The sequence below is a fragment of the Talpa occidentalis genome, unplaced genomic scaffold (genome assembly GCF_014898055.3).
Source record: "Talpa occidentalis isolate TD23 unplaced genomic scaffold, MPIMG_talOcc4v2.1, whole genome shotgun sequence".
In the NCBI taxonomy this organism is placed as follows: Eukaryota; Metazoa; Chordata; class Mammalia; order Eulipotyphla; family Talpidae; genus Talpa; species Talpa occidentalis.
In genome coordinates this window covers 154,352,881-154,377,717 of record NW_026555331.1, presented here as the reverse complement: position 1 = coordinate 154,377,717, position 24,837 = coordinate 154,352,881, and the positions used below count along the sequence as shown (strand labels likewise).

Sequence of the window (24,837 nt, the reverse complement as noted above, 5' to 3'; positions counted from 1 at the left end):
GATGACAGGGCGACTGGAGACATGTCTGGCTCGCGGGTGTGGACAGGCAGGGGTTGTTCAGAAGGTGACAGTGCGCTGTTGACGCTGTTCTCTGTCGGGCGGGTGCGGGGTCCTGCCGGGCAGCGAGCTCAGGTCTGAGACCCTGAGGCCTCTGCCTCCTGCCCGGGCGCGGGCCTGTGCGGGGACAGCAGGGCGTGGGGCGTCCTCACCCCGGCGCCGGCCCTGAGTGACTTGACCCCCCGGGTCTGAGCGGCTTCTTTGTTGAGAAGATACTGGGGCGGGATCTGACCGAGAATTTTGGTGACATCGCGGGCACGGCAGACGCCAGAGCCGGGCTGCACCCCTGGACACGGCGGCGCTGCACGTGGTGCCAACACCGCAGGAGAAGTAGCGCCCGTGCCCGGTGCCTCCAGACCCGCCCCGCCCGTGTCAGGCTGTGTCTGTCCCGGCGGCTCCGAGGTGGCTGCGCAAGGGGACATCGGGCGGGGACGCCAGGGCGCGCTGGGACCTTTGCGAGACTCGGGGCCACAACACAAGCTGCGCTGAGTGAGGACTGTCCCCACAGGCCCGGGGTCTCCTTTTCCTTCTTAGAGAAGAAACGGGGCGCACAGGGAAATGGGGCGCACAGGGAGCCGCCCGGCTCAGACACGTCCACCGCCCAGTCCTAGCTCCCAGGAGCACGGGCCGCGGTGACCCGGCCCACTGGGTGGCTCAGGGGGCCTCAGGAGGGCTCCGCTCGCAGGTGTCCCCCCAGCCCCCGCAGTGCAAAGTGGGGGGCCTTGCACAGGCCTGGTCACGTGGTTCCCACACTGGAGACCCCGAAGGCCTCAGCACGGGCAACGGCAGACCTTGCGGCAGGTCACAGATGCCCGCTGGACACAGAGGCGGCTGTGCCGGGACCCGTGGCCGCAGTTTCCAGCTCACGTGACCAGGGACACTGTCCAGCACTCAGGTCAGTGGCCGCCTGTGCTGAAAATTTGTTCCTCGGGACAATGCCTTGCACACTTAACAGAGCAGCCTAGTGCAGACACGGCTGTCGCATGGGCTGGAAAACCAGGAGTCCCCACACCTGGCTTTCCTGCAGTGGACGCCTCGGTCAGGGCTCCCCTTCAGCCCAGCTTCGGGCAGCAGCCCCCCCAGTGCCCGCCTGTGAGCTCGGGACCTGTGGCCACTAGGCCGTGATTCAGCCTGAAATCAGCTTGTGAACGTGACACCCCCATTCCTTTCCACGGGACGGGCCCGGGGCACCCACAGGCCTTAGCGCAGTCCAGCCCAGGGTCCCAGGACACAGGCCGGGCTCACCGTGATGGGCTGCTGTGTGGCTGCGGCCCGCGGCTGTGCAGGGCGGGCACCGATGGCCCCGTGGAGGTACCCCCACCCCGTGGGAGATCCTGCCAGATGCCCCCGTCCATCCCGCCCCTGCTTCCTCGCGGCAGACACCTGAGTTCCTGCAGGGAGTCATCACCTGCTTGAAAACTACCCCCCGACTGCCCTGCAAGCAAGCGGGCGGTGCCCAAGCCCACAAGCCCTTTCTCCACGACGAAGCTTGCCGCCCGCTGGTCTTCCGTTGACGTCTGATCGTAAGTCACAGGCCATGGGGGCAGAGCGGGGTCCAGGGCAGAGGTTCCCGGCCGGGGCAAGTCCGCACCCCAAGGGGCGTGGGGTGATCTTGGGCATCGTTGGTCTTCGCCGTGTCGGTCAGTGTCACTGGCATCTCTCGCGCCAGCATCTCAGCAGGATGGTCAGCAGCGCCGAAGCTGCCCCCACACCGTCGGGGTTCCTGAGGTCTTTGGGGCAGTGATGGTCTGTTCCAGGGCTTGGAGGGGAGCAGAAGCAGGTTTTTAGTTGGTGAAGCAGCTTATTCGGGTCTGTTATGTGCAGCCAAGACCAGTCCAGGTGACTCACTCCCCTTTCGTGCTGTTCGGGTTCCCAGCTCCTCTGAGCCGCGTTTCCGGAAAGCTCCGTTCTGACCCGTGACAACCACGAACATGGTGCTGAGGCGGCCCGTCACGATGTGCAGCGGGCAGGCGGTGGCCTCGGAGAGTCTTCTCTTCATGCAGCAGAGCTCGTTGCAGCAGAACGTATCGGGTCCACGTCTCATGGCTGTCCTGGGCCCCATCCCTGGCACCCCGCAGAGCAGGGAGCCTGCCCGTGACCTCGTAGGGAGCTGGCTGCTCTCTGGCATAAGGATGAGACGGGGCGTCTACTTTCGGGGGACCATACGAGATAAATAACAGAGAGAAGCAAGCACGGGTAACCCAAGCCCTGTGCGATGAATATCGCCTCGGAGCTTCATTCTCGCGCACGTTTCCCCCTCGGTGCTCGCAGAAATGCCGGCGGACTTTAAGGACAGGAGACTGTCCACGCCACTGTTGCTCTGCTGCATCGTGAATCTCCTTCTGCGGGCGTCACCTTATTTAGACCTTAGGGTCCCGTTCCTCTCCCCGCGGCTGCAGCGCCCTCTTTCTCAGCTCCGAGTTAAAGTCTCCAGGAGACACAGTTGAAATGGGGAGGCCCCCTCGTCACGCAGGGTGCCCCGGGCCCACGGCTGTCTCATCTGCAGAAGGAGAGGCCAGACCGCAAGCCGCAGGCTCTCTTCAGCTCTCCCCACGCGAGCTTTGAGAAACGCTGCTTCGTTGAACGACCAGCTTCCCGAGGGAGGGCCTTGGTCTTCCTCCCTCCGCCTCCGGCACCTGCGCACAGGGCAGGCCCCGCATCACCCCGAGAGCGTGGATGGATGGGCACGTGGACGGAGCACAAGGCTTTTCTTTGAAGATGGGGTGCAGTTCCTTTTAGGTTCTCTGTAGGTAATACAGGCTCAACGACAGAAACACACCCACAATTCCTGAGCCCCAGGCATGGAGGGTTGGTCGAGGTCGGGCATTTATTTTTTTTTTGTGGGCCCCTCGCTGGTGGCCGGGGATCGAACTGGCGCTGCGGAGGCTGCGGGCAGCCTCGCAACCCAGCGCTCAACCGCTGCACCACCAGGGGAGGCCCCGAGATCGGGCATTTAAAGAAGACGGCACCAGGCTCACAGTTTCTGAATCCTGAAGGGACAGCGAGCAGGACTTCGGCCTGTTTCCCAGCACACGCTTCCAATTATTGCGAGCAGGTGGTGGTCCTGCATGACCCACCCGGGCAGATGGATCAGATCTGCATGGCCTCTTCGTGTTAAGGAGACCCCCTCACAGCGCTTATAATGGGGTGTCAAAGAATCCAGGGCTCATGGTTGTGGGCTCGACCCTCTCCTGGGTCGATCGCAGCCACACACCTCACTCCGGGGCACTTACGGGGAGGAGGCTCCCGCACAAACGCTGACAGCCACGGGATGAACAGACGCCGTCTGGCAACGGGATAGCCTCTGGCAGCTAAACCCCTAAATCCCTGGGCTCACCTATCCCCCTTTTGGGTCAAGTTAATTATATTAAGTGAATTTTCATAGCTCTATGTTCATACCACCTTCGTGCTGCCTTTCAAAAATTAATTCATTCCTTGTAGACGGGAGATTTGCAGGCTCAGCAGCTGAGAGCAGGTATTCCATGTCGTGCTTCAAGAGGCCCCCTTACATTTGTGCTTTTCCCGAAATAAATTAAGTTCACCAGCGCTTATGCCAGAGAGAAAAAAAATCCGGGCACATCATTAAAAATTAAGATATATGATATTTGTGAACTCGCCAAATCGGAAGAGAAGCTTCTTCATGGAAAGTTAAGATTCTGCCCGGTGAGTCGTCTCCGACGCCCTGTCCTCTGGGTGTCAGAGAAGCGCTGTCCCCCACGGGCCCTCACGGGGTGGCCATCTCGGGGCCTGCCCCCACCGCCGCAGGTGCGGTCAGGGCAAACGCTCAGCCATGTTTTCCCTCCACTTCCCTTTCCTGCGTCCAGGGATAAACACAGCTGCTGGCGTTCATGACTCACCGCCCCCGGCGGACTCTGAAATTATCGAAGGGAGCAGCTAGTTGAAGGCACAGTGCAGCCCCCACGCTGCAGCCCCCCACTCTGCATAGAGCAAGAGATGAGCACCCACAGGCCGCTCCCTACTCCTCGTCAGGCTTGGCCCTCACCACCTAGAGGTAAAGGGAGGCGGGGCTCAGCCCCGGGACCACAATCAAACCCCGGGAAGCGACGCCTGACAATGCCCGTGGGTCTCGCAGGCTCGGAACAGCCTCTGAGCTGGGGTGAACTCCTCACGCCTGCACAGGCCAAGCCCCCCTCATCGACGGGGCAGACCGGCTGCGGGGCAATGTCCACACGCATGTAGGGGTGAAGGGACACCTGAAAGGCTGAGGCGGCTGCCATCTCTGACCTGAGACCCCAAAACCTCCCCTGGGCGCTGCTGGTGGGGACCCCCCTGGCACAGGGGGCAGCACCCCCGGGCTGGGCTCCTGAGATTCCTGTGGGGGTTCAGCCTGCTCTCTGATTGGAGGAGGGGCCTCGGAGAGCCCCTCACCTTCTGGCCCCAGCCTAGCTCACCCCCAGGGCACCCTGAGGCCACACAGCCTGCTGCCCAGGGCAGGGCGCAGACGTGAACAGGCAGCGGACTTGACGCGGGCACGCCGGGCCAGGGGCTGGGGTCGAGGGGCAGACTTAATTAAGGAAGCGCTCAAGTGATTCCTATTTTATTAATTAAGCAGGTGATCAAGGTTTGAAAAGGTGTCAATGATAATTAATTAGCCTCCAGCAGGCTGACGTGGTTGAGGTCTTGGTGGATAATTTAATTGAGTCAATAAATGATAATGTCGGTGCTCATTCGGTGTCGCTGCTTTCAAGGGCACAGTCTCCTTAGCAGGATCTCCTGGTTTGCTGTGAAAGGAGCCCCCTGGGGAGCAGGCGCGGAGGGCGCCTTGGGGGGATCCTTGGGGGAAAGGCTGCAGCACGTGGGCAGCTGCTGAACCGTCACTCCATCCCGGTGCAGGGAAATGAAACCAAGTGCCTGGGGCATGGGGTGTGGGGGATGGGGTATAGGGTTTGGGGTGCAGGAGCTGGGGTGCGGGGCCTGGCGTGTGGACAGCTGGGCAGGCTGTGGGTGGCTCTCAGGTCTCAAGGATGACCCCCCAGGAGTAACTCAGGACCTAAGCATTCTGCTCAGCTGCCCCACTGGGCAAGAAAAGTGTGTGTGTGTGTGTGTTGGGGGGGGGGGCCCAGGAAAATCCCCTTAAAGCCTCGGAGCCCTGGATCCACCATAACATCCTGTAAAATGTCTCTCCGACCCACTGAGAAAAATAATATGTAAATCTCACCTGAAATCCCTTTAAGAAGACAACGGATGTGCTTACGGATACACGTGCAAACAGAACACAGACACTCAGGTCCACGTACACACACGTGTGGGCATGACCGTGCGCGTATGCACACGTAAAGCACATCTACATATGTGTGGATATATTTAATGAGTAAAAAACTCAACATATTTCCCTAGATTGAAAAGGAAAGGAAAGGCCTGTCCCCATGAAACGCAAAGTCGAGATGGGCTTTCTCCCCCGGCGAGGGCCGCGATTGGGCCAACGGCGGAGACTCACCCCCGGGAAGCGACGCCTGACAACGCCCGTGGGTCTCGCAGGCTCCGGACAGCCTCTGAGCTGGGGTGAACCCCTCACGCCTGCACAGGCCAAGCCCCCCTCATCGACGGGGCAGACCGGCTGCGGGGCAATGTCCACACGCATGTAGGGGTGAAGGGACACCTGAAAGGCTGAGGCGGCTGCCATCTCTGACCTGAGACCCCAAAACCTCCCCTGGGCGCTGCTGGTGTGGGCCCCGCTGGCACAGGGGGCAGCACCCCCGGGCTGGGCCCCTGAGATCCCCTTGGGGGGGTCAGCTGCTCTCAGCTCCTGCAGGAGGGTCACCAGCCCCACCGGGAAATGCGGAGGGATTTCTTTGGGACCCAGCCATGAGGGGTGAACCAAGCTCTCCGAAACAGAGCAGGGTTGAGTAGAAGCATTTTCCGGAAAAAGAGCGGAGCTAAAGGCGTGCAGCCCCCAGGCCCCCAGCCCCAGCAGCCCCCCAGCCCCGCAGCCCCCAGGCGTGCAGCCCCCGGCCCTGCAGCCCCCAGCCCCGGCAGCCCCCAGCCCTGTAGCCCTCAGCCCCGCAGCCCCCAGGCGTGCAGCCCCCTGGCCAGCAGCCCCAGCCCCGGCAGCCCGGGGGGCTTGTAGAGTGTGGCCTGCGAGGGGGCGGCGGTGGCGGGCAGCGAGCCAAGGACACGAGGAGGCCGCGAGGCTCGAGCCTGGGGCCTAACTACAGCATTTCAGTGACCTCGAAGAGGCCAGCCAATGTCCTTACGAGGAAGTGTCCTCGTTTCTAAGGCAATGACGCAAACTCCTGCCCCGGGTTTCAGCGAAGGTGGGAAGGAGGTGCCAAGCGCTAACCGGCTCGGCGGTTTGGTCTGTTACGCCACCCCCTGCTCGGAGCCGGGTCCCCAGAGTCGCCGGCCCTCCAGGGCCTCCTGCAGGAAACTCCGAGGGGACTCTGAGGATGTGAACGAGGCAGTGACAGCTCAGCTCGGGGACACGCGGCCGCCCCCCAGGACTGAGACAGCAGTGGGGCGCGGGTCAGCCTGCGTGAGGCCAGGCTCCCTGCCCCTCCCCGGGCCTGGGGCTCCTCTCCCGGGAACGGCTGCAGCGAGCAACCACGAGCAGGACACAAACCGCGGTTTACATAAATGTGCCACAGTTACGTTGCGTCTCTTTCTTAAGGGCCTTCACGGGCGGGAAGTGCTTGGTGTCTGTTTTACTAATGGCCGCAGACGATCACTGTCATTATCTCGTGACTCACTGAGCCGCGTGAGACGTTCCTTTCTGGGCTTCTCCCGGGGTCACTGCACCCCATGGCCGGAAATAGCCCCCGGCCCAGCAGGGGCCTCAAGCCTCCCTCCAGCCCCGAGGCCTGAGGGTCTGATTGGACGTGGCTCCCAAGAGCAGCGAACACCCAAGCCACGGAACCCCGAATGCCCGTCCCTGTAACCCCGCGAGCTCCAGGACGAAAGTCCAGCTGGATTTTCGGAATCACAGAGGAGAGGAGCCGGGGCGCAGGTGGCCACGGGGAGGCGCTGAGCCCGCCGCCTGTCTCGCGTTTCATCATCTAAAACTCACGCTTCCCCGGATCCACCAGCCGGCGGGTATTTTCCTACCTTCAAAGGAAGCAATTTCCCCCAATTTTACAGCCTCTCCAGTGTGGCATCGGCGCCGCACAAGGGCTCTCCATGCACGAGAGGCTGGATTAACGGAGTGAGGCGAACCCCAGAGGCCGGCGTGGTGCTGGCTCAGGAAGGGGCCGCGGGGGCCAAGCCCTGCCAAGCCCTGCCGGAGCCCGGGAGCGCTCACGCCCAGAGCAGCGTCCGCCAAGCGGCTTGGGACGGCGGAGGGGCGGCGGCCGAGGGGGCGGTGGTCCAGGGCTGGCTCCTTCTCAGGAAGGTGCCCCGGGGCCTCTCAGGGGGCAGTGGCTTGAGGCCACCTGTGGGCACGGCCTGCCCTCGGACGTGGAGTTGGTCCTCTCTGCACCAGCCTCCCCCGGGGTCTGAAGCAGGACAAGGAGCGGCGCCGTGGGAACGGCTGTGGTCAGGGAAAGGCAAAACGCAAGCACGGCCGGGCTGTCCACAGGACGGCAGAGAGCGCCGGGGCGGGAGGGTGGGCGCCCACGTGGGGCGGTTCTGCCGCGAGCGCGCCCGCCCATCTCTACCAGGGGGTCCAGCGCCAGCCCCAGAACCCCCTCCTGGCGGCCGGGACGCCACATCCGCGGGGCTCTCCTGCCTCCTGCACCCCCATCCCCACCCCCGGGGGACAGCACCAGACACGGCCGCCCGCTGGCAAGCCGCGGGCCAGCACGCACGGCCCGGCCCGGGGTCTACCAGGGAGGGCAAGGGGACCTGGAGGGCCACACGCTGCCCGAGCGGAAGGCCACGTCGGGCAGGAGAGCTGGAGCCAGGAGGGAGGCGTGGACGAGGAGAAGAGCCACGGGGGCGGTGCGGGGGCAGCGCGGCTGTTCTGGGCAGAGGGGCCACCCAAGGAAAGGAAGACTGGCTTCGGGGTGACAAAGCCGCGCAGGCAGCTCGGCGGGGGGACAGCTGGGGCCACCAGCGGGCACGGCAGAGGACAGGCCGGACCGCCCAGAGCAGGGCCTCCTGGGCCGGCCGCACGCCAAGCGTGGGGTGGAGGGAGCTGGGGGGTTGCTGAGACGTACTCGTGGGTGAGACGCACACAGCAAGGCCGAGCAGAGCACCTGAGCCCAGGTGTAGGAGGGACCTCGTGGGCGCGAGGGCAGCAGATGCGTCAGGAGGGGCCCAGGGGTGCCGTGAGGCCTGCTCAGGACCCCAAAGTGGGAACCACAGAAACGTGGGCCACGCCCCTGATGCCCGGCCCAGATCCCTCCAGGCCCACGGAGGCCCAGCCGCCCTCCGCGGCCATGCTGGCTGCCCCCGTGTCCTGGCTGGCCAGTGGCCAGACGTGCCGAGGCCTCGGCGAGGTAAGGTGGGCACGGGCGTGGGAGGCAGGGTCCTGGCGGTGGGACTGGGGGGCCAGACCAAGGGCGGAGCAGAGCGGGGCTGCAATGGGGGGGCTGCCAGGAGGAAAGCTGCCTCCTGACTGCAGGGCGCTGGAGCTGGGGCAGGCGGTGTTTTCTGGGGGGCATAGATGGGGAGCCCAGATCTGGAGGCATTGGCTGCAGTGTCTGTGGGGCCTCTAAGGACCTGGGGAGGGGTGTGGGGCTGGGGTGCCTGCCGGGTCCTGATGAGGGGGGTGATGCCTGCAGATGTAACCAGGGCGGGTCCCAAGACGCACCCCCTACCCTGGCACCAGCCCTGGAGGAGAGCAGGACCAGCAGCGGGGCCGAGCGCGGAGGCTGAGCAGCGCGACCCGCCGGCCCTTGGGGCGACAGTGCCAAATGCTGGCAGAGCCGCGACGCAGTGGGCGGGGAGTCGCGCAGAATCTAGCTCACGGGGCCACGGCACCTGGTCTGCCCTGGGGCGTGGGGGTGGGCCTAACAGAGGGGGTGCAGAGAGACGGGGTGGGGGAGGTGTCACGGGGCAACAAGGGCCCAGCTACAAAGAGAAACAGGTCAGAGGCCTGGGCGGGATGAGGGACAAGAGGGTAAGTCCAGGTGTGTGTGCGTGTGCACGCGTGTGTTTAAGGTGAGAAATCCAGCAGCACAAGTTGTTGGGTGACGGGAATGGCTTATCCGCAGAGCACCATGAACACGCAGAGGAGAGAGGGGAGATGCTGCAGCTACTCCCTAAGGCCGTGGCGGGAGTCGGCAGGGACTCCCTGGCCGGCCGTGGGGTGGGGGGCGCCTGCGGTTGCAGGCCGGGGTGGCACAGGCGAGGAGGCTCAGATGCTGGCAGGTGGGCGGATGGGGTGTGGGGTGCGCTAAGCTTTCTTGGGCAGGGTCAGCTGGGGAGGACGAAAGAAGGCCTGGCGAGGTGAGAGGACCAGGCGGAAGCTGTCCAGCCTAGAGAGGGAGCGGGGCAGCCGCGGGGCCCAGGAGGACGGGGCCATGGGAAGGAACGGAAAGTTCCACACGGCGGAGCCCAGCAGGACCGGCGAAGGGGCGGTGCGGTCACGACAATGGAGAGAAGAATCAACTCAGCGCAAATCCAGGGCCTGCACCCCACTGGGGCCCCCTCCCACATAGGAGGGGGCTGGAGGCCTGGGGGCGCGGCCAGCTCAGCGCTCTGCGTCCCTCGCCCGTCCGCTCCCGGAGGACGTCTGCGAGGGCTGCGGCCCATCAGAGCGCTCGAGGCTGTGCCGCCAACATTGCAGGAAAAGGTAGATCAAAAAAGTGAAGTCCTTGGGCCTCCCCGGTGGCGCAGCGGTTGAGCGCTGGGTTGCGAGGCTGCGCGCGGCCTCTGCGGTGCCGGTTCGATCCCCGGCTGCTCCCCGGCCACCGGAGGAGGGTCCCCCATGGCGCGCAGACCCCCCCTGCCGCCCGCTGCTCCCCTCAGCAGTGTCCTTCGGTCCTTCTGCCTGCTCTGCTCCCCGCTCTGGCTCTGGTGGATTCTCTCACCCTCCCGCGCTTCTGACTGTACCCAGTGCTTGTATAAATAAATAAATAAATCTTTAAAAAATAAATAAAAGTAAATTAAGGTGAGCAAAACTTTAAAAAAAAAAGAAAAGAAAAAAGAAGTGAAGTCCCCCGTGTAAAAATGGGTGAGAAGAAACGGAGCTCCAGCCCCACACATTTCCTCCTGATCAATAAAGTGTCTTAGTTCTAGACGATCGGCTCCAACTTCAACCCCAAGATACACTGGTTAACTCTAGCGGTTAATGTTCAATAAAAAACTCAAGTCTCCCGCTCCTGGAGCAATGATCCCGTCTTTCTTTATCCCTTGGGGATTTTGCTAGCGCCAGAAGCATCACGGGCACGGCGCTGTCAGAACAGAGAACGTAAGGGCTGGCGTGATTCTGTAAGGGCCCCACCCTGCCGCCTGGGCCCACACTGCGTGGCTGGGGAGCTCTCGAAGGCAGCTGCCGCGACGGAGACCTGGACGGCAGCCAACGCAGCGCAGCCAGTGCGGCCAGAGAGACCTGCAGCTCAAGCCTGAAATTTGCTACCGGCAGTGATGTTGGTCCAGGCGCTTAAACTCCCTAAACCTCAGTTTCCTGATGTGTAAAATGGGAACAGTGGTGGCCACGACTCGTAGATGATGTAACGTGGAAGCACTCAGCCTAGAGCTCAACACGCAGGCGCCCCCAGACGCTGATGAAGATGACGACGATGGTGATGACGATGTGGTGCCGCGGTGATGACTGTGGCAGTGATGATGGTGGTGACGAAGCCCTGGTGGTGGTGGTGATGATGACGTGACGGTGTGATGATGGTGTGAGGATGACAGCGATGATGTCATGATGGTGGTGATGATGTCATGACGACGATGTGGAGAGGATGTGATGATGATGGCGATGATGTCATGAGGATGATATAGGGATGATGATGGTGATGACGCCACGGCAGTGGTGATGACATCATGGTGGTGATGTCATGATGGTGGCGGCGATGTCATGGCGATGATGTGGAGATGATGATGATGAAGAGAAAGAAGAGGCGCAGCAGAGGGAGAGAAGGCGGGACAGGGAGGACACCAAGGAGGCTGAGGTAGTGACAGAGGAAGCGGGTGGTGGGGGTGGGTGGTGGCCTGAGAAACACGCCTGGGAGATGGCCGCCCTCCGGCCCCGGCATTTACCTGGTGCTTCTAGGCTCTCAACAGACAATAGCGAGTGGATGCTGAGATCATTTCTAAAGGCGCCAGCTCCACGCGCCGCGACCCCCTGGGCGTGCAGTGACCTTTCTCGGGTGAACACGTGAGCTTCAGGGCGCAAAGCGTGAGCGAGGTCGTTGCCAACACAAGGCTGGGTGAGTGACACAGTGTGGGTTTCCTTGTCTTTAGGGACGAGGGGAGAGGAGTGATCAGGGAGAGGAGAGAGTGAGAGGGAACGTGTGGGGGCCAGTTACACCCCGGGATTCTGACAGGGCGGCCCGTGGGAGCCCTGAGCGCCGGCTCTTCGTCACCAATCGTCAAGAGGCTCCCTCGGAAAGCTCCGGACACCCAAGGGGTGCCTGGAACCACGCATGGTCGTTACCAATGGGCCTAACCTGCCAAAGCAGGCCGCAGGCACGTCCTCCTGGACAGGGGCCGCCTCTTAGTCCCCTGTCAGCGCCCAGCCTGGTGGGCATGAAGCTAGCAGGGCCGGGGAGCCTGGTGGGCAGCCGCTCCAGCCACCGCAGGAGCCAGTTCTGGGGACACAACTCCTTGGGCCGTGGGACACAGCTCTCTGCAGAACGCAGGGCTCCCGTCTCTGCACACACTGTCCCCAGCATCCGTGTGGGGTCAGCGGCCAGGGTTGGGCATCCAGCTCACACCGGGTTTGCTCGGAGCCTCCCCAGCGCCCGCTCCAAGCTGCAGCTCTGGCTGCTGGTCCGTCTCTGGCCCTGGCTCTATCCTAGATTCCGCCCGCACGGCCCTCCCCGCCTCCCCACCCGCCCCTCTCTTCCCCACCCCTCGGGCTGCCCCACGGGGGTGTGACAGCGCTGACACGGCAGACCCACGCGGCCAGGGCTTGTTCTCGGCCTTCTCTGAGATGGAGCTCACACACCCCCTTTGAAACACCTTCTCGAGGGATGAGAAGGCCAGTTGTCCCTGAGCTGGGGCCAGGGTCACCGCCCGTGCTCGCTGCGCCCCCGCTGGGGTCCAGGGCTGAGGCGCTGAGCGCCAGCGCACGCAAGGGGTGGCCTCGGCCACAGACGCCGAGTCTCCCCCACAAAGGGTGAGATCACTCCCCAACAGGACGGACGCGGGTGGCACTCTCTGCTGGGGAGTCTGCTCGCCTCACGCCGTTCCCAACACGCTGCCCTCGTCACCCCAACTCTCTTCCTGAAGCACACCCCCTCCGAGCTGGCTCAGTTTCTTTCATTTTAGAATAAACTCGTCTAAAGATCAGAAATCAATTCTGAAGCCATCACAGAGCACAGAGGAGCTGCTTCCCGAGCAGGGCCCGGTTCCGTGGCGGCTCACTGACCGTGGAGAAGCCGGGGACAGCAGGCCCAGCAGGGCCCGGCGCTCGGGCCGGAGCCAGGGGTGGGGGTCGGGGGCCAGGGGCCGGCCCAGCACAGCCACGCCGCAGCCAGCTCCCGCCTCAGGGCCGTCACTCGAGCGGCCCCGTCTATTACGAAACACAGATGGAACCGACCCCGCCTCCCCTGCGCAGGCTCTGGGCCGAGGGCCGCCCTCAGTGCCCCCGCAGACGCGACACGCAGGCCAGGGCACCCCGGTGAGAGCAGAGGCGCTGTGCGGAGGCCCCACCGGGGCGGCCATGCGGGGCGGGGGGGTACGTCTTTCTTCCATGAATTGCCCCTAAAATCATTTCCATTGCACCCTGGGAATGAAGATGCCCCTGTGCCCGGCCAAAGCTGTGCGACGTGCCCGCGGCCCTTTGCTTCCAATTTATTCTGTTCTGTTATTTAAAAAAATCCCCCAACAGGAAGATTAGTCTCCTCGGATTAAAGTTCAAGGGAAGATGAATTCCGCATCGTGCCCCGGGCTCCCTGTGCGCCGGGCGCGTTCTGGAAGAGTCCTCTCCTCCTTCCACCCGCTGCTGGGGCGTGACAGTGAGCAGAGGACCGAGGAGAACAGGAGCCGGGGGCGGCGCGCGGGGGCTCCTGCTCCGTCACTTAGCAACGGTCCACGCTCCCGAGGAAGCACCGCCCGGGGCGACACGGAGGCCCGGCTCAGCCGGAGCAGCCGATTTGCCCAGAAGAATGCTAATAGGATGATTGTCCCAGAAGCCAGGGCCCGGCTCCGGGAGGGGCTGGGAGCTGGGCAGGGGGTGGGGAGGTCTTGCCCCTCCAGGACTCACCACTTATCCACTTGGCCTCGGGGTCGTGGATTTTGAAGTCGTCACTGAACAGGTCGTCCACCGTGACCTTCTTCTTCTGCGAGAGGCTGCTGTCCTCCTCTAGGAGAGAGGGAGAGGCCGTCACACTCACCTCTGGTGCAGGCGGGACCCACACAGCACGCAGCGTCCCCCCCAACCCCCCCCCCCCCGCCACGCTGTGCGCATGAGATACGCAACGTCAAGAACCATGTTCAGCAAATGAAGAAGCCGCTCGAGCTTTTTGTTTTTAAAGAAACGGTCAAAAGCCACGGCGGGGGATGGCGTCACCCCCTCGCCGGCAAGGAGAAACGGCAGCTCCTAGGTGTGGAGGCAAATGACTGTTTCCTGCTGAGTATGAGCCATTACGAGGGAGTGGCCGAGAGGTGGGGGGGCCGTGACCGTGGGGACCGTGGGGAGTCATTCGTCGCCCGCCGAGCACTAGCCTGTGCTGTCCGAGTCTCCTTGTGCCTCACTCCCCGGCTGGCTCTGCGTGAGGAACCAGCTCTTGTCCAGACAGGGCCACGTCCCAAATGGAACGTGCTTGCACACCCCTTGCACACCCCCTGAGCACGGCCGGGGAGGACATGACTGGCTGAGCCGTGAGGGCGCTGAGTCAACAGCTGACGGCGCCTGCCCTGAGACTTCAGAAATCTGGCGCCTTCACCCTATTTCCAGGGGTTTGGCCAAGCTCCCGGGGTCCCACCTCTGCCCCAGCAGCAGCGCTCCCTGTCAGGGCGAGGCCTGAGAACCTGGTCATTGAACAGGTGGAGGCTGCTCAGCGCCGGCTCACGGGCGCCCACGCCCTCACCCTGCAACACTGACAAGCGCCTCACGCTGGCCACGGGCACCGTCAGCCGGGCGCTCGCCCGCACCCCTGCCCGCAACAGAAGGCGCAGCTGCTCCCGCAATCCTCTAGGAGCCTCGAAGTCCCCTTCCACTGCCCCCGTGTGGGCCCTGCCCATCGCCTCTGTGCTGGCCACGGTGTGCAGCGTGCACACCTGCCAGGGGCTCCGAGGCCGCGCTGCGCCCCAGCCGGCCTCTCTGCTCCCCCAGCCAGTCTCTCTGCTCCCCCTGCCGGCCTCTCTGTCCCCCAGCCGGTCTGCTCTGCTCCCCTTCCCGCTGCTGGCCGTGGCACCTGCTCCGCGTCTTGGTGGTCACGGCACGAAAACCCTCAGCCGCATCCTTTGCCTCTTTGACTTTTCTGTGTTCAGGCCGGGCCGGGCGGGGCGACAACGGGCATGGTGTAGATGACCAGTGAGACCAGAATGAGACTCGTGAGCGAGGCCCAAGCCTCTGCGGGCCGCGGGCATGACCCATCTCCAGCGGCCTTTCCTTCTGGCCTCTCTGGACGTCACGGTGACCGGCGTCGGGACAGCCGCGTGTTACTTCATGCGTCGGCTGCCGGACTGCCCTCGAGGACGGGTGCCCGCGAGTCTTCTGGAGGAGCATCTGCTGGGACTCGGGCTGGGCCTCCCCCAGGCGCTAACAAAGCAGGCCCAACGCAGCTGGTCCCCAGGTCCTCCCTGACGGTGGCCGCAGGCGCCTGGGACCAGACACGGATGCCTGGTGTGGACGAGGGTGACGATGTCGTCACCGGGGCCCCGACGCACTGCCAACGGCTGCGCCGCCACCTGGCGGTTGACCATCGCTAGGTGAACGATGGGAAGGCAGTTTATTTGCTTTCTGAAATCTTTTCTTTGAACAAAATACTGCTCTATTGAGCACCTACAGGTTTTATTTTTATTTTTATTTTTTGTGGAATAACTGGGGTGCAGGCCAGAGGTGGGGGGTGAGAGGACTCCCCAGAGACAGAGCAGGGAACAGAACAGGTGGATCCACTGAAATCCACTGCTGAGGGGAGCAGCGGGGAGACAGGAGAGGTCTGCTGCGCCATGTGGGTAGCTCCCTGGCCCAGGGGCCAAACTCAGGCCACAGCAGTGACAGCCGAGACTGAACCCCTGGGTCGGCAGGGAGGCCCAACTACAAGCTTTAGGGAACACCTAAAAATGTCTTCTGTTATTTTCAAAACTATTATCTTGGTTTTAAAAGACATTGTAAAACCTGTGAGATGTTTGAGTGGGGCAGAGGCACTGCGATGGCTGTTGGGGGCGCCTCCTATCAGGAATCCGACTGCCATGGTCAGCTTTGCGCCCGAGACTCTCACTGCCAGCCGCCCGGACTGACCACCGCCTGGACTGTGATGCGTCCTTCACACGGTTAACGACTGTCTAGAGAAGTCAGTGACTTAGAGTTTGGTGCTTCCCCGAGGGCAGAGATGGTGCCCAGCACGTGTTCTGCCCAGCCCTGAGGGGCCGTAACCGCGGAGACCTCCCAGCTGGCCCTGGGCGGGCGCGTGGCCAGTGCTCACCGCAGCTCTGTTCTCAGAGGCCAGCCCCGGGGCAACCTGAGTGCCGACAACAGAGGAGCAGGTCGGGAAGACGTGGTCTCCGGGCACCGTGGAACCTACTCAGCCATCAGAAAGAGAAACTCTTGCCATCTGCGGCCACACAGGTGAGCTGGGGGGCGGTGCCGAGTGAGGCAGCCAGAAGGAGACAAATACCGGAGGCTGCGACTTCCGTGCGGCACCCAGAGAAACCGAAGGGTCAGAGAAAGCCACGTCGGCAACCAGCTGTAGACCCCTCTGCAGGGCTGAGGCCGTGGCGGGGAGGGGTGCGGGCAGGGTGGGGTGCGGCAGGCCGGGGGCCTCGGAGGTGGTGCAGTGCACCCAGCTGAAGGGCCCTCTTGCGCCTCTAAGACACAGATGGTGACGTAGCCAGAGTTTCCTCAACGGGAACAGAGCGAAAACTCAGAACTGCGGGCAGCAGGGCTGGCCGGGCCTCGGCTGAGCAGACGGTGCGTCTGCGCGCTGTTGTCCCGCGCCCTGGGGCCGTCTGCGCCACACGGGACTCTGCGGAACGGGCGGGATCGGAGGAGGCGTCGTTTTTCACCGTCGGCGCTGTTCCTTCACGTGATGGCTTTTCCTCAAAAGCAAACCACCACCGCCCGCCCCGTTCATGCCCGGCTCCGCAGCTGCTCCGTGACAAGACTGTCCCGTGAAGACGCGGGCGCCGGCCTCACCGTGGGGGCTGGAGGGCGCCTGGGCCGCCCGGTGCGCGCGGGGGCAGCCCTTCGCCGGCGTCCGCGGGTTCAGTACAAGAAGCTTTGCAGATGCTGCCCTAGTTTCCTCCGCCGTCTCACCACCGTGAAAGCATCGGGACCCGGGCAGCCCCAGCAGCGGCCTGGGAGCCTCGGCACTTAAGCCAAGAGCACGCCCGGAAGCCAGCGTGTGACCCGGCGCTCGGCCCAGCCCTGGAAGGGACGCTGCAGCATGCAGGCCTCCCCTCACAGGGAGACACGGACGCCCCCAGCGGGCTCTCCCAGAACGGAGCGGGGCTGCTGGCCGTCACGGGGCAGGAAGGCACTGGGCTGGAGGAAGGTCCCTGGGGCATTCCAGGCCGGCCCTGAGAGGAAGCCGGGAGCTGTGGGGTGACAGCAACGGCGCTGACCCTGCTAGTCGGAGCCGCAGCACAGAGACGCCAAGAACCCCCGCCGGGTCCTCAAAGGTCCTGGCTCCCACCGCGGAGCACAGGCCTCGGGCCCTCCTGCGGCTGCCGTGGGCAGAGACTCGGCCTTTTTCCACATGAGCTTGATTTTCCCCTTTTCTTTGTAAGATCAGAATTGTGACCTCGTCTCTGCGAGGGCCCGTCACGCGGACCAGCTCAAGCAGCTCTGCTGAGTGAAACCAGGAGCTTTGAATCTCCACCTCTGCCTTGACTTCACGCCTGTTTTTGCCATCTTTGTATGAGTGAAAAGCATGATGTTGGTTTGACCCCAAATGGATGTCTCGGTAAAGTCACGCAGGTCCTGGCTTATCTGAAGGGGCTCTTCGTGCAAGCTCCCCCTTCAGAAGCTCCAAGGAACAAGCACAACCTCACAATGTCCCCCTTTGTAATTCTGCTCCAGGGCCCGGCACCGAGTCGCCAGCATTGTTCAGCACACCCCACAAATTAAGGAGGCCCGGCCCAGGGGCTTTCTTTAGGCTTCTATATCGGAGGCCTCAGGGACAACCATCAGCATTTCGTGCCTGTGCCATTGCTCTAGATCTAGAAAAAAATGGAAACCTTCAAATGCTTCACTGTAGTTGCCCACCTGCTTGCCTTAAGAGTTCTAATCACTGGGAATGTCACATCACACACACGCGCCAACATGTGCACTAGCTCCTCCCTCCCTTTTTGGGATATCTTCATTGAGACGAAACTCACATGCCAAAGAACTCACTGTGGCGTGCACCAGCCCCGCACACCCCGGATCCGCCCAGTGGCGCTGTGATCTCACACAGAGCTTTTTCATTATCCCCGCCCCCGACGCCCCAAAGCACCAGCGGTCACTCACCACTCCTGCCCCTCTCCGCAGTCCAGGCCACCAAGCCCACTTTCTGTCCTGGGTATTTCACATAGGAGGAGCCATAGACGATGGCCTGGCTCGTGCCCTTAGCTGCTGTCAAGGCCAAGTCACCACCTGCTCAGTGGCAGCCACGCTCACGCCCTCACGACGGTGACACCGCAAAGCCAGGGACACCGAACAAGCTTAGGGGCCACTTATGCATCCGCTGGAGAAATCGTCCCATTTTCCAGATTGTAACAGGTGTTCAAAGCAGGCAGTGCACTGCCAGGAGAGAGGCGGCGGCGGATGGGCCGGAACGACCTTTTGCAGTACTTTGGGGAGATGGAAAGATCTGAGCTCTGGGTCACACGAGAGACCCCGAGGGGCTTAGGGGCAGCGCCTCACGGATCCTGCCTCGCCGCTCGCACAGGCAACCAGGGACGGGGAGGTCTGGGAGGCTGGAGGAGTCTCGTTCCTACGGCGCTGAATCCATGACACACACACGGGCACGCGGGTTCTTAAGACACTCACATCTGCAGAGGCGCTGCCAGCGTGCACTGAAAGGGGCAGAGTATGAAAGTAAAGACAGCTGCTCTCCCTCCAGGGCTCGCTGGCAAAGGAGACAAGACAGGGGGCAGCTGGCAAAGGCTCCGCAGGGAAGAAGAGCACCCCCAAGGGCAGGATCACGTGCCCCAAAGTGTTACCCCCAAATCCGCACACCTGCTCGCCCAGCTGGATTTAGAGCTGGCGACTCTCTCCTGCTCAGGTCACTCCTTTCGAGAAGAAATGTCTGTAACTGTTGAAAGGGTCTGGCTCACCCCGGCCCTAGGAGCCACACCTGCGCCCTCAGCCCACCAGTCTGCGCAGCGGTGCCCATGGGGAGCCTGCCAGCTCTGACCCGGGATGACGAGGCTTGGGGAGTCTGAGCTGATGGCACTTTGGGTTTTTGAGCAGCTGCTGCTGTGACAGGGTGCGAGCCCCAGCACGGGAGGGTGCATAGACCCCTTGTGTGCGGGGGGGTGAGTCCTTGCAGTGACCTTCCCAAGGCTGCTGTGTGTCCTGGGCCTGGGAGCTGAACTGTGTCCTGCAAACATTCCCACACGGGGGCCCTAGCCCCACTGGGGCCGTCTCTGGAGACAGGACCTTAAAGAAGGCAATTACAGTTAAATGGTGCCACCAGGATGGGCCCTAATTGCAGGAGCGGCGCCCTTATAAGAAGACGGGACTAGGCACTGGCTCTCGCCCCCCCATCTCCACGCATACATAGAAAAGTAGGGGACGCTGTGGGGAGGTGACGGGTCTGCAGGTCAGGAAGAAAATGGGCCCTGCGGGCACCTGATCCTGGGCTTAAAGATCAGGGAGCTTTGAGAAAATAAACCTCTGCTATTAAAATAAATAAACCTCACCACCCAGACTGTGGCTTTGCGATGGTAGCCTGAGTGACCAGTACGTTTTCTAATCTTCAGTGTCCATCTTTTTGTTGCTAGCGCACAGAATCACGGTATCTGCCCCAGACCCCGTGTCCGCAGCCATTCCAGATCTGCTTCTGTGTCTTCGCAGCACGTTCTGTATGTCGGTGCTCCGCTCGCCTGCAACAAAGACAGCTTCACTTCTTCACGGCAGGTCAAAATATTCCCATCAATTTTCTAGGCTTAACGACGTCAAGGTCCACACAATAAGCTCTTTGTAGCTGTGGACGGGTTTTAAGGCCTCGGGATGAGCTGCTCAGAGCGTCAGGATTTCTCTCCACGGCTGTGTCCTCACTGTCAGGTTTGGCAACCCCGATGTGTTTAAGGATAAAATGGTGAAGGCTTTAAAATGAATCTTTCATTTTTATTATTTTTTAAAAAGATCGATTTATTTATTTATACAAGCACTGGGTACAGTCCGAAGCGCGGGAGGGTGAGAGAATTCACCAGAGCCAGAGCGGGGAGCAGAGCAGGCAGAAGGACCGAAGGACACTGCTGAGGGGAGCAGCGGGCGGCAGGAGAGGTCTGTGGGCCATGCGGGACCCTCCTCCGGTGGCCGGGGAGCAGCCCGGATTCGAACCGGCGCTGCAGAGGCTGCGGGCAGCTTCGCAACCCAGTGCTCAACCGCTGCGCCACCGGGGAGGCCCAAATCTTTCATTTTTAAATCAATTTGTCATTGTTTGGTGGGAAATTATGTTGAAGTGAGAAAGCAGGTGGTGGGTATGATCCGGACCTGAGAGAGATCGGGGGGGCAGTGGGGGCGTGGGGGGAGGCTGCTCAGGCAGGCTGATTTCTCCATCTCATCTGGGAAGGCGAGAGACTGCTGGAGACTGGGGAGAAATGTACATAGAAAGACAATTTCATATAAAGTTATGAAAGAAATCTATAGAGAAATTAAAAACAACTTCGTAGGTTTTTATACCTCGAGAGAGAAGAGAAGGAAATGCAAGGAGTCCAGGGAGCCGAACACGGGCCACTCCCAGGAAGTCGGCCCTGAGCGTGGACGCGCAAGGGCGGGAGGAAACGCCAGAGGAACTGGTACCGGGAAGACCAGGAATGGCGGGTGATGGCATCCAGGGCTGGCTGCAGAGCTGACGGCGTGAGAAAAGGATCTTCTTTGGCTGTTGACTTGACACCTTCTTGCACATGGTGCTTGGACAACAGACATGGGTGAGGGCTGCTCCCACCTGCCTCCACGGGCAGCGTCTCAGCTGGTATCTGCAGACGTTCACTGCGGGTCTGCTGACCCTAAGGGCCTGTCCGGCTGCCATTTTGTTGCCTCCAGTTCTAAATCCTCAGCAAGGCCAGAAGGGCCCGTCAGTGAGGGGCAGCGCCCAGCCCTGCAAGGCGCCATTGGTTCATGCAAGGAAGGCTACACGTCCCGAGGTGAGACGGGGAAGGCCTGGGGCAGGGGGTTGATGACCGACGCATAAAACGTACTCCTGACTTGTACATCACGGGGTAACGCTGGGAACGCTCGGGGGGCCGAAGGCCGAAGTATAACAAGGGACCCCAGAAGCTGACCAGTGGACGCCCTGTTGATAAGATGGAAACCGTGTCTGGGGAGCCAGGGCGTGATCTCCATGACAACACCGAGTCGTCAAGCGATGAGACGAGCCTGGGGGCACACTCCCGACCCCGGGGGCACACTCCCGACCCCGACACGCAGATGACAGAGCGCAGGTCCCGTCCCACCTTTCCTCTCTGTCCTCCTTCCTCTCAACTGACGCCGGATGATTCTTCTATCAATAAAAAAGGCCCGGACCTTGCTCTCAGCAGCGTCCTGCGTGATGGAGCTGCTCCGCGCCTCCTGTCAGTATCAGTGTGGTGCTGCCCACGCAACAGTTCACTCTCCCCGGAGCACAAGGCCCGCGGCATGGACAGCAGGGCGTGCTCCCAGCAGAGGGGCACCGGGTGAAGTGCCAGCAAAGGCGCGCCTGTCGGACCCCAAACACCTGCGTCCCCAGAGCACACGCCACACGCACGTTGCAGGAGGTGAGTTCCTCCCAGAGGCCCACGTCACGCGAGGCACATTTTTCATTTGAATGTTACGGGCTTTGCTGATTGGCCGTGTTTATTTAGACTTTCTGTTCATTTCGTATGACCCGCAAGCGTAGCTTCCGCAGGTCTGGGGCGTGTCCGTAACCCGGGAAAAGGCGTGAAGCCAGCACTGGAGGTCGTAGTGTCTTTTCCTCTCAGCGTGTGGAGACCATGTTCATCTTGATGTGGATGAACTTCAGGTCTTTCTTCTGGTGGGAGAGACGATAAAGAACCAAAATCTGACACGGAGAGGCAAGTCCGAGAGGTGGGAGGGGGGTGGGCGGACTCTCGCGGCTGGGCCGGAGGGCAGGCCGGCCAGGCCGTCACGTATCCCGGCCTCCAGGGCCGGTGCCTGCCCCCGCCCGCCCCCACCCGCCGCCAGACGTGCCCACTGTGGAGTGGGCATCACCCCCCTCGCCCCGCCGGCTGCCGTGCCATAGGGCCCTACCCCCCTGCACCCCCCTCCCCCACAGTTCTGAGCTGGCAGCTCACGAGCAGCTTTGCCGGGTGAAATCAAGTGTCAGCAGGGCTGTCCTCTCCCGGAAATCCTAGGGGGGTCTCTCCTCTCCTCCCCAACGCTGGGGGCTGCGTTCCTGGCCTCGTGGCCTCCCTGCTCCAGTCTCCACCTCCCTGGCCACACCACCTACTCTCCGTCTGCCCTGGATGGGTCTGCAGACCCGGCCCCTGACCGCACGAAGCTCCATGGAGCCGCCGCCCCGTCCTGCCTGGGCGGCGACTCGGGCACGAGGACGTGGCTGCCTCTGGGGGCATCTGCAGCTGCCACGGCCTCGGGACCGTCTCCTCCTCGCCCACGAAGCCACCACTGCAGGCGGCAGCCTCTGAGACGCGCTCGCCGAACACCTACTGAGTGAAAACATCTTAGCAAAGGATCCGGGCGGGGGAAAGCAAAGGGGGGGAAGAGACGATAGAATCTGGGCCGCCGAGGAGCGCTCCCTTCGTTTCTGCTGATTTTAGCGCCTCTCCTAAAAGCTCAGACTTAATTCAGAAAGAATGTGGGATTTTAGGAAAACGAAGCGGCAGCCTGAGGAAGCTCACACACGGTCGCTTCTGTCTGGGCGACGAGCGGCGGCTCAAGCCGGGGACGACCCTGGGGGACCCTGAGCTCCGACCCCGACCCGCTGGCTCGCTTTGGTGGATTTCTCTGAGCTCGTGACCTGATGCGATCACAGGTTCCGAGTTCTTGATCCTGAGCCGATAACATGGCAGCCCGGTCAGCCAGCCCCAGCAGCAGCCGGTGCAGGTCCCCAAGGCCACGGTGCTCCCCGGAGGGGGGTCCTCTATGCCAGGCGACAGGGAGGCCAGCCTCCGGGAGAAGAGCTGGCCTGTCCATGGCCTCCCCGCAACGCAGCCTTGAGAACAGGGACGTGAAGCAGCGACCCTCTGGGTAGAGCCCCCCCTGCGCGGGTGGATGCACGCCACCTGCCTTCACCTGCGCTCAGTGCCAGCACAGGTAACGGGGACCTGCAGCCCCATCTTTTGGATAAAGACGCTTCAGTACAAGGTTTCAATAAACAAGCGGGATGCACCTCGCAATCCTTCCACAACGAATGACAACAAGTGACTAGAGAGACTTAAGATCCTCCCAGGGGGGCCTCCCCCGTGGCGCAGCGGTTCAGCGCTGGGTTGCGAAGCTGCCCGCGGCCTCTGCAGCGCCGGTTCGATCCCCGGCTGCTCCCCGGCCACCGGAGGAGGGTCCCGCATGGCGCGCAGACCTCTCCTGCCGCCCGCTGCTCCCCTCAGCAGTGCACTTCGGTCCTTCTGCCTGCTCTGCTCCCCGCTCTGGCTCTGGTGAATCCTCTCACCCTCCCGCGCTTCTGACTGTACCCAGTGCTTGTATAACAAAACAAACAAACAAACAAACAAATAAATAAATAAAACATGCCTCTATTAAAAAAAAAAATTAAAAAAAAAAAAAAAAGATCCTCCCAGGGACCTACTTCTCGGAGCTTCGGGAGTTTGCAACTAGCCATAAGGTTAGCAGAGGTGAGAATTCTTCCTTTTATGGGAATCTTCCAGAATTCCCTCTTTTCAGATTTGCTTTCAAGATTGGTGCAGATTCGCCGTTCAAGTCCCAGGGACGCAGGCTGCCCTCCCAGAGTAGCTCCTCAGTGGGATCTTGCTCATGGGGTTCCCACCACCAGAGCTACTGGGGGGCTTCTAGCTCAGCAGAACCCACTCCTGTGGGAGAGCCACTCTCGCAGCCCCCCACAGGCCGAGGATGGCCGTGCGCTGTGAAATGCCACCTCCGGGCTGGTGTCAGGGACCGAGCACCATGCCAGGCCCTTCTGAGAGTCCTTCCTCCTGTCCACGAGGCTCTTGCTGGGGGTGTGGTGCCTTCGCAGCCACTTTGCCACCACACTGATGATGATGGCGACAGAGAGCGGGGGCGCCTGGGGCTGTGGCTGTGTCCAGACTCCGGGCCCGTGGAACAGCACAGACGCACGGTTTGGGTTGTCGCACTTGGGTGCCGGCTTCTCGTGGACAGAAACGCTCCAGCGGATACACTGGGACATCTGGTTTGGGATAAATGCTCAGGGGCTCCCTAAACTGATCATGAAGGGGGGTGCCCAGGTCTACGGACTTCCCAAAGCGCACCCAAAGTTTTACAAGGACATAACCCCGCGTCCGAGGATAAGACCACTGTGGCTCTCTCAGAGTCTAAGAACAGTCGTGACTCATGACTCGTTGTGGGCAGGGGGCACCCCTGGGGCGTCTGTCTGGGCTCCAGACCCTTCCAAGTGCCACAAGCCTAAGTTTTGCGTCTGACTCCTCACCCCCACTTGGTCCCCACAGCCCAGGCCAGGCCGCCCCTGTCCTGTGAGGCCCCCCTGGGCGTCGTCACCCCAGATTTCCTTCCATCGTTACCAGGCTTGTCCCGCAAACACTCCAGGTCCTCATCCTGCATGAAAACCTCCCCAGGTGCTTCCTGCCCCCACGCCCTCACCCTGTTCTGGACACAGCAGCAGCAACGTGACGTCATGATAGGACAATCATAACTACGTGACCCCTAATCCAGGGTAACGACTCCGATGCTCGCGAGAGTGATTCTGGGACAACGACGCGGCCTAATTCCGTCACCACACACTCTCCCCAACCCTCACCTACGGCAGCGAATCAGCGCAGGCGCAAACCAGGGCAGCAACGGCAGCAGCAAAGACACCCCACCTCACGGCCCGAGCCCCCAGGCAGGCCGAGGGCAGCGGGCAGGCGTGGACAAAGGGAACACAAGCAGGGCGCCAGGCGCGGGCGGGAAGAGCGGGTCCTCCACGCCCCTGTGCGTCCCCGCCGGGACCCTGCAGCCCCCCGGCCTCATGACACCGGGCCGGGGCGAGGGGCGGTGGGAGGCAGAGCAGGCAGAGGGGGCCCCGGGAGACGGGCAAGACACCCGCTTCTGCCAGGCTCACACGGGACGAGGGGCAGGCGGCCTGTCGTGATTCCCCAGGGGTGGAGCGGCCCCTGGTGAGTTTCACAGGGGTGTGCGGCCTCGTGAGGGAGAAGCCGCCCCGGTGACCGTGGGCACCGACCCCTCGGAACACAGCAGGGACCACGGGCACGACACGGAAGGAAAGACCC

The 24,837-nt window shown here is 62.3% G+C and overlaps 1 protein-coding gene across 3 annotated transcripts in view; it reads right to left on the bottom strand.

Annotated features, from left to right (window-relative positions):
- Window positions 1-24,837, bottom strand: part of DPP6 (dipeptidyl peptidase like 6) — a 400,214-nt gene that overhangs the window by 112,728 nt on the left and 262,649 nt on the right. For all 3 annotated transcript variants that reach the window (XM_054692782.1, XM_037516312.2, XM_037516322.2), the window contains exon 3: window positions 13,334-13,432. In XM_054692782.1, the coding sequence (XP_054548757.1) occupies window positions 13,334-13,432 (99 nt within the window). The remainder of the gene's footprint in view (window positions 1-13,333; window positions 13,433-24,837) is intronic.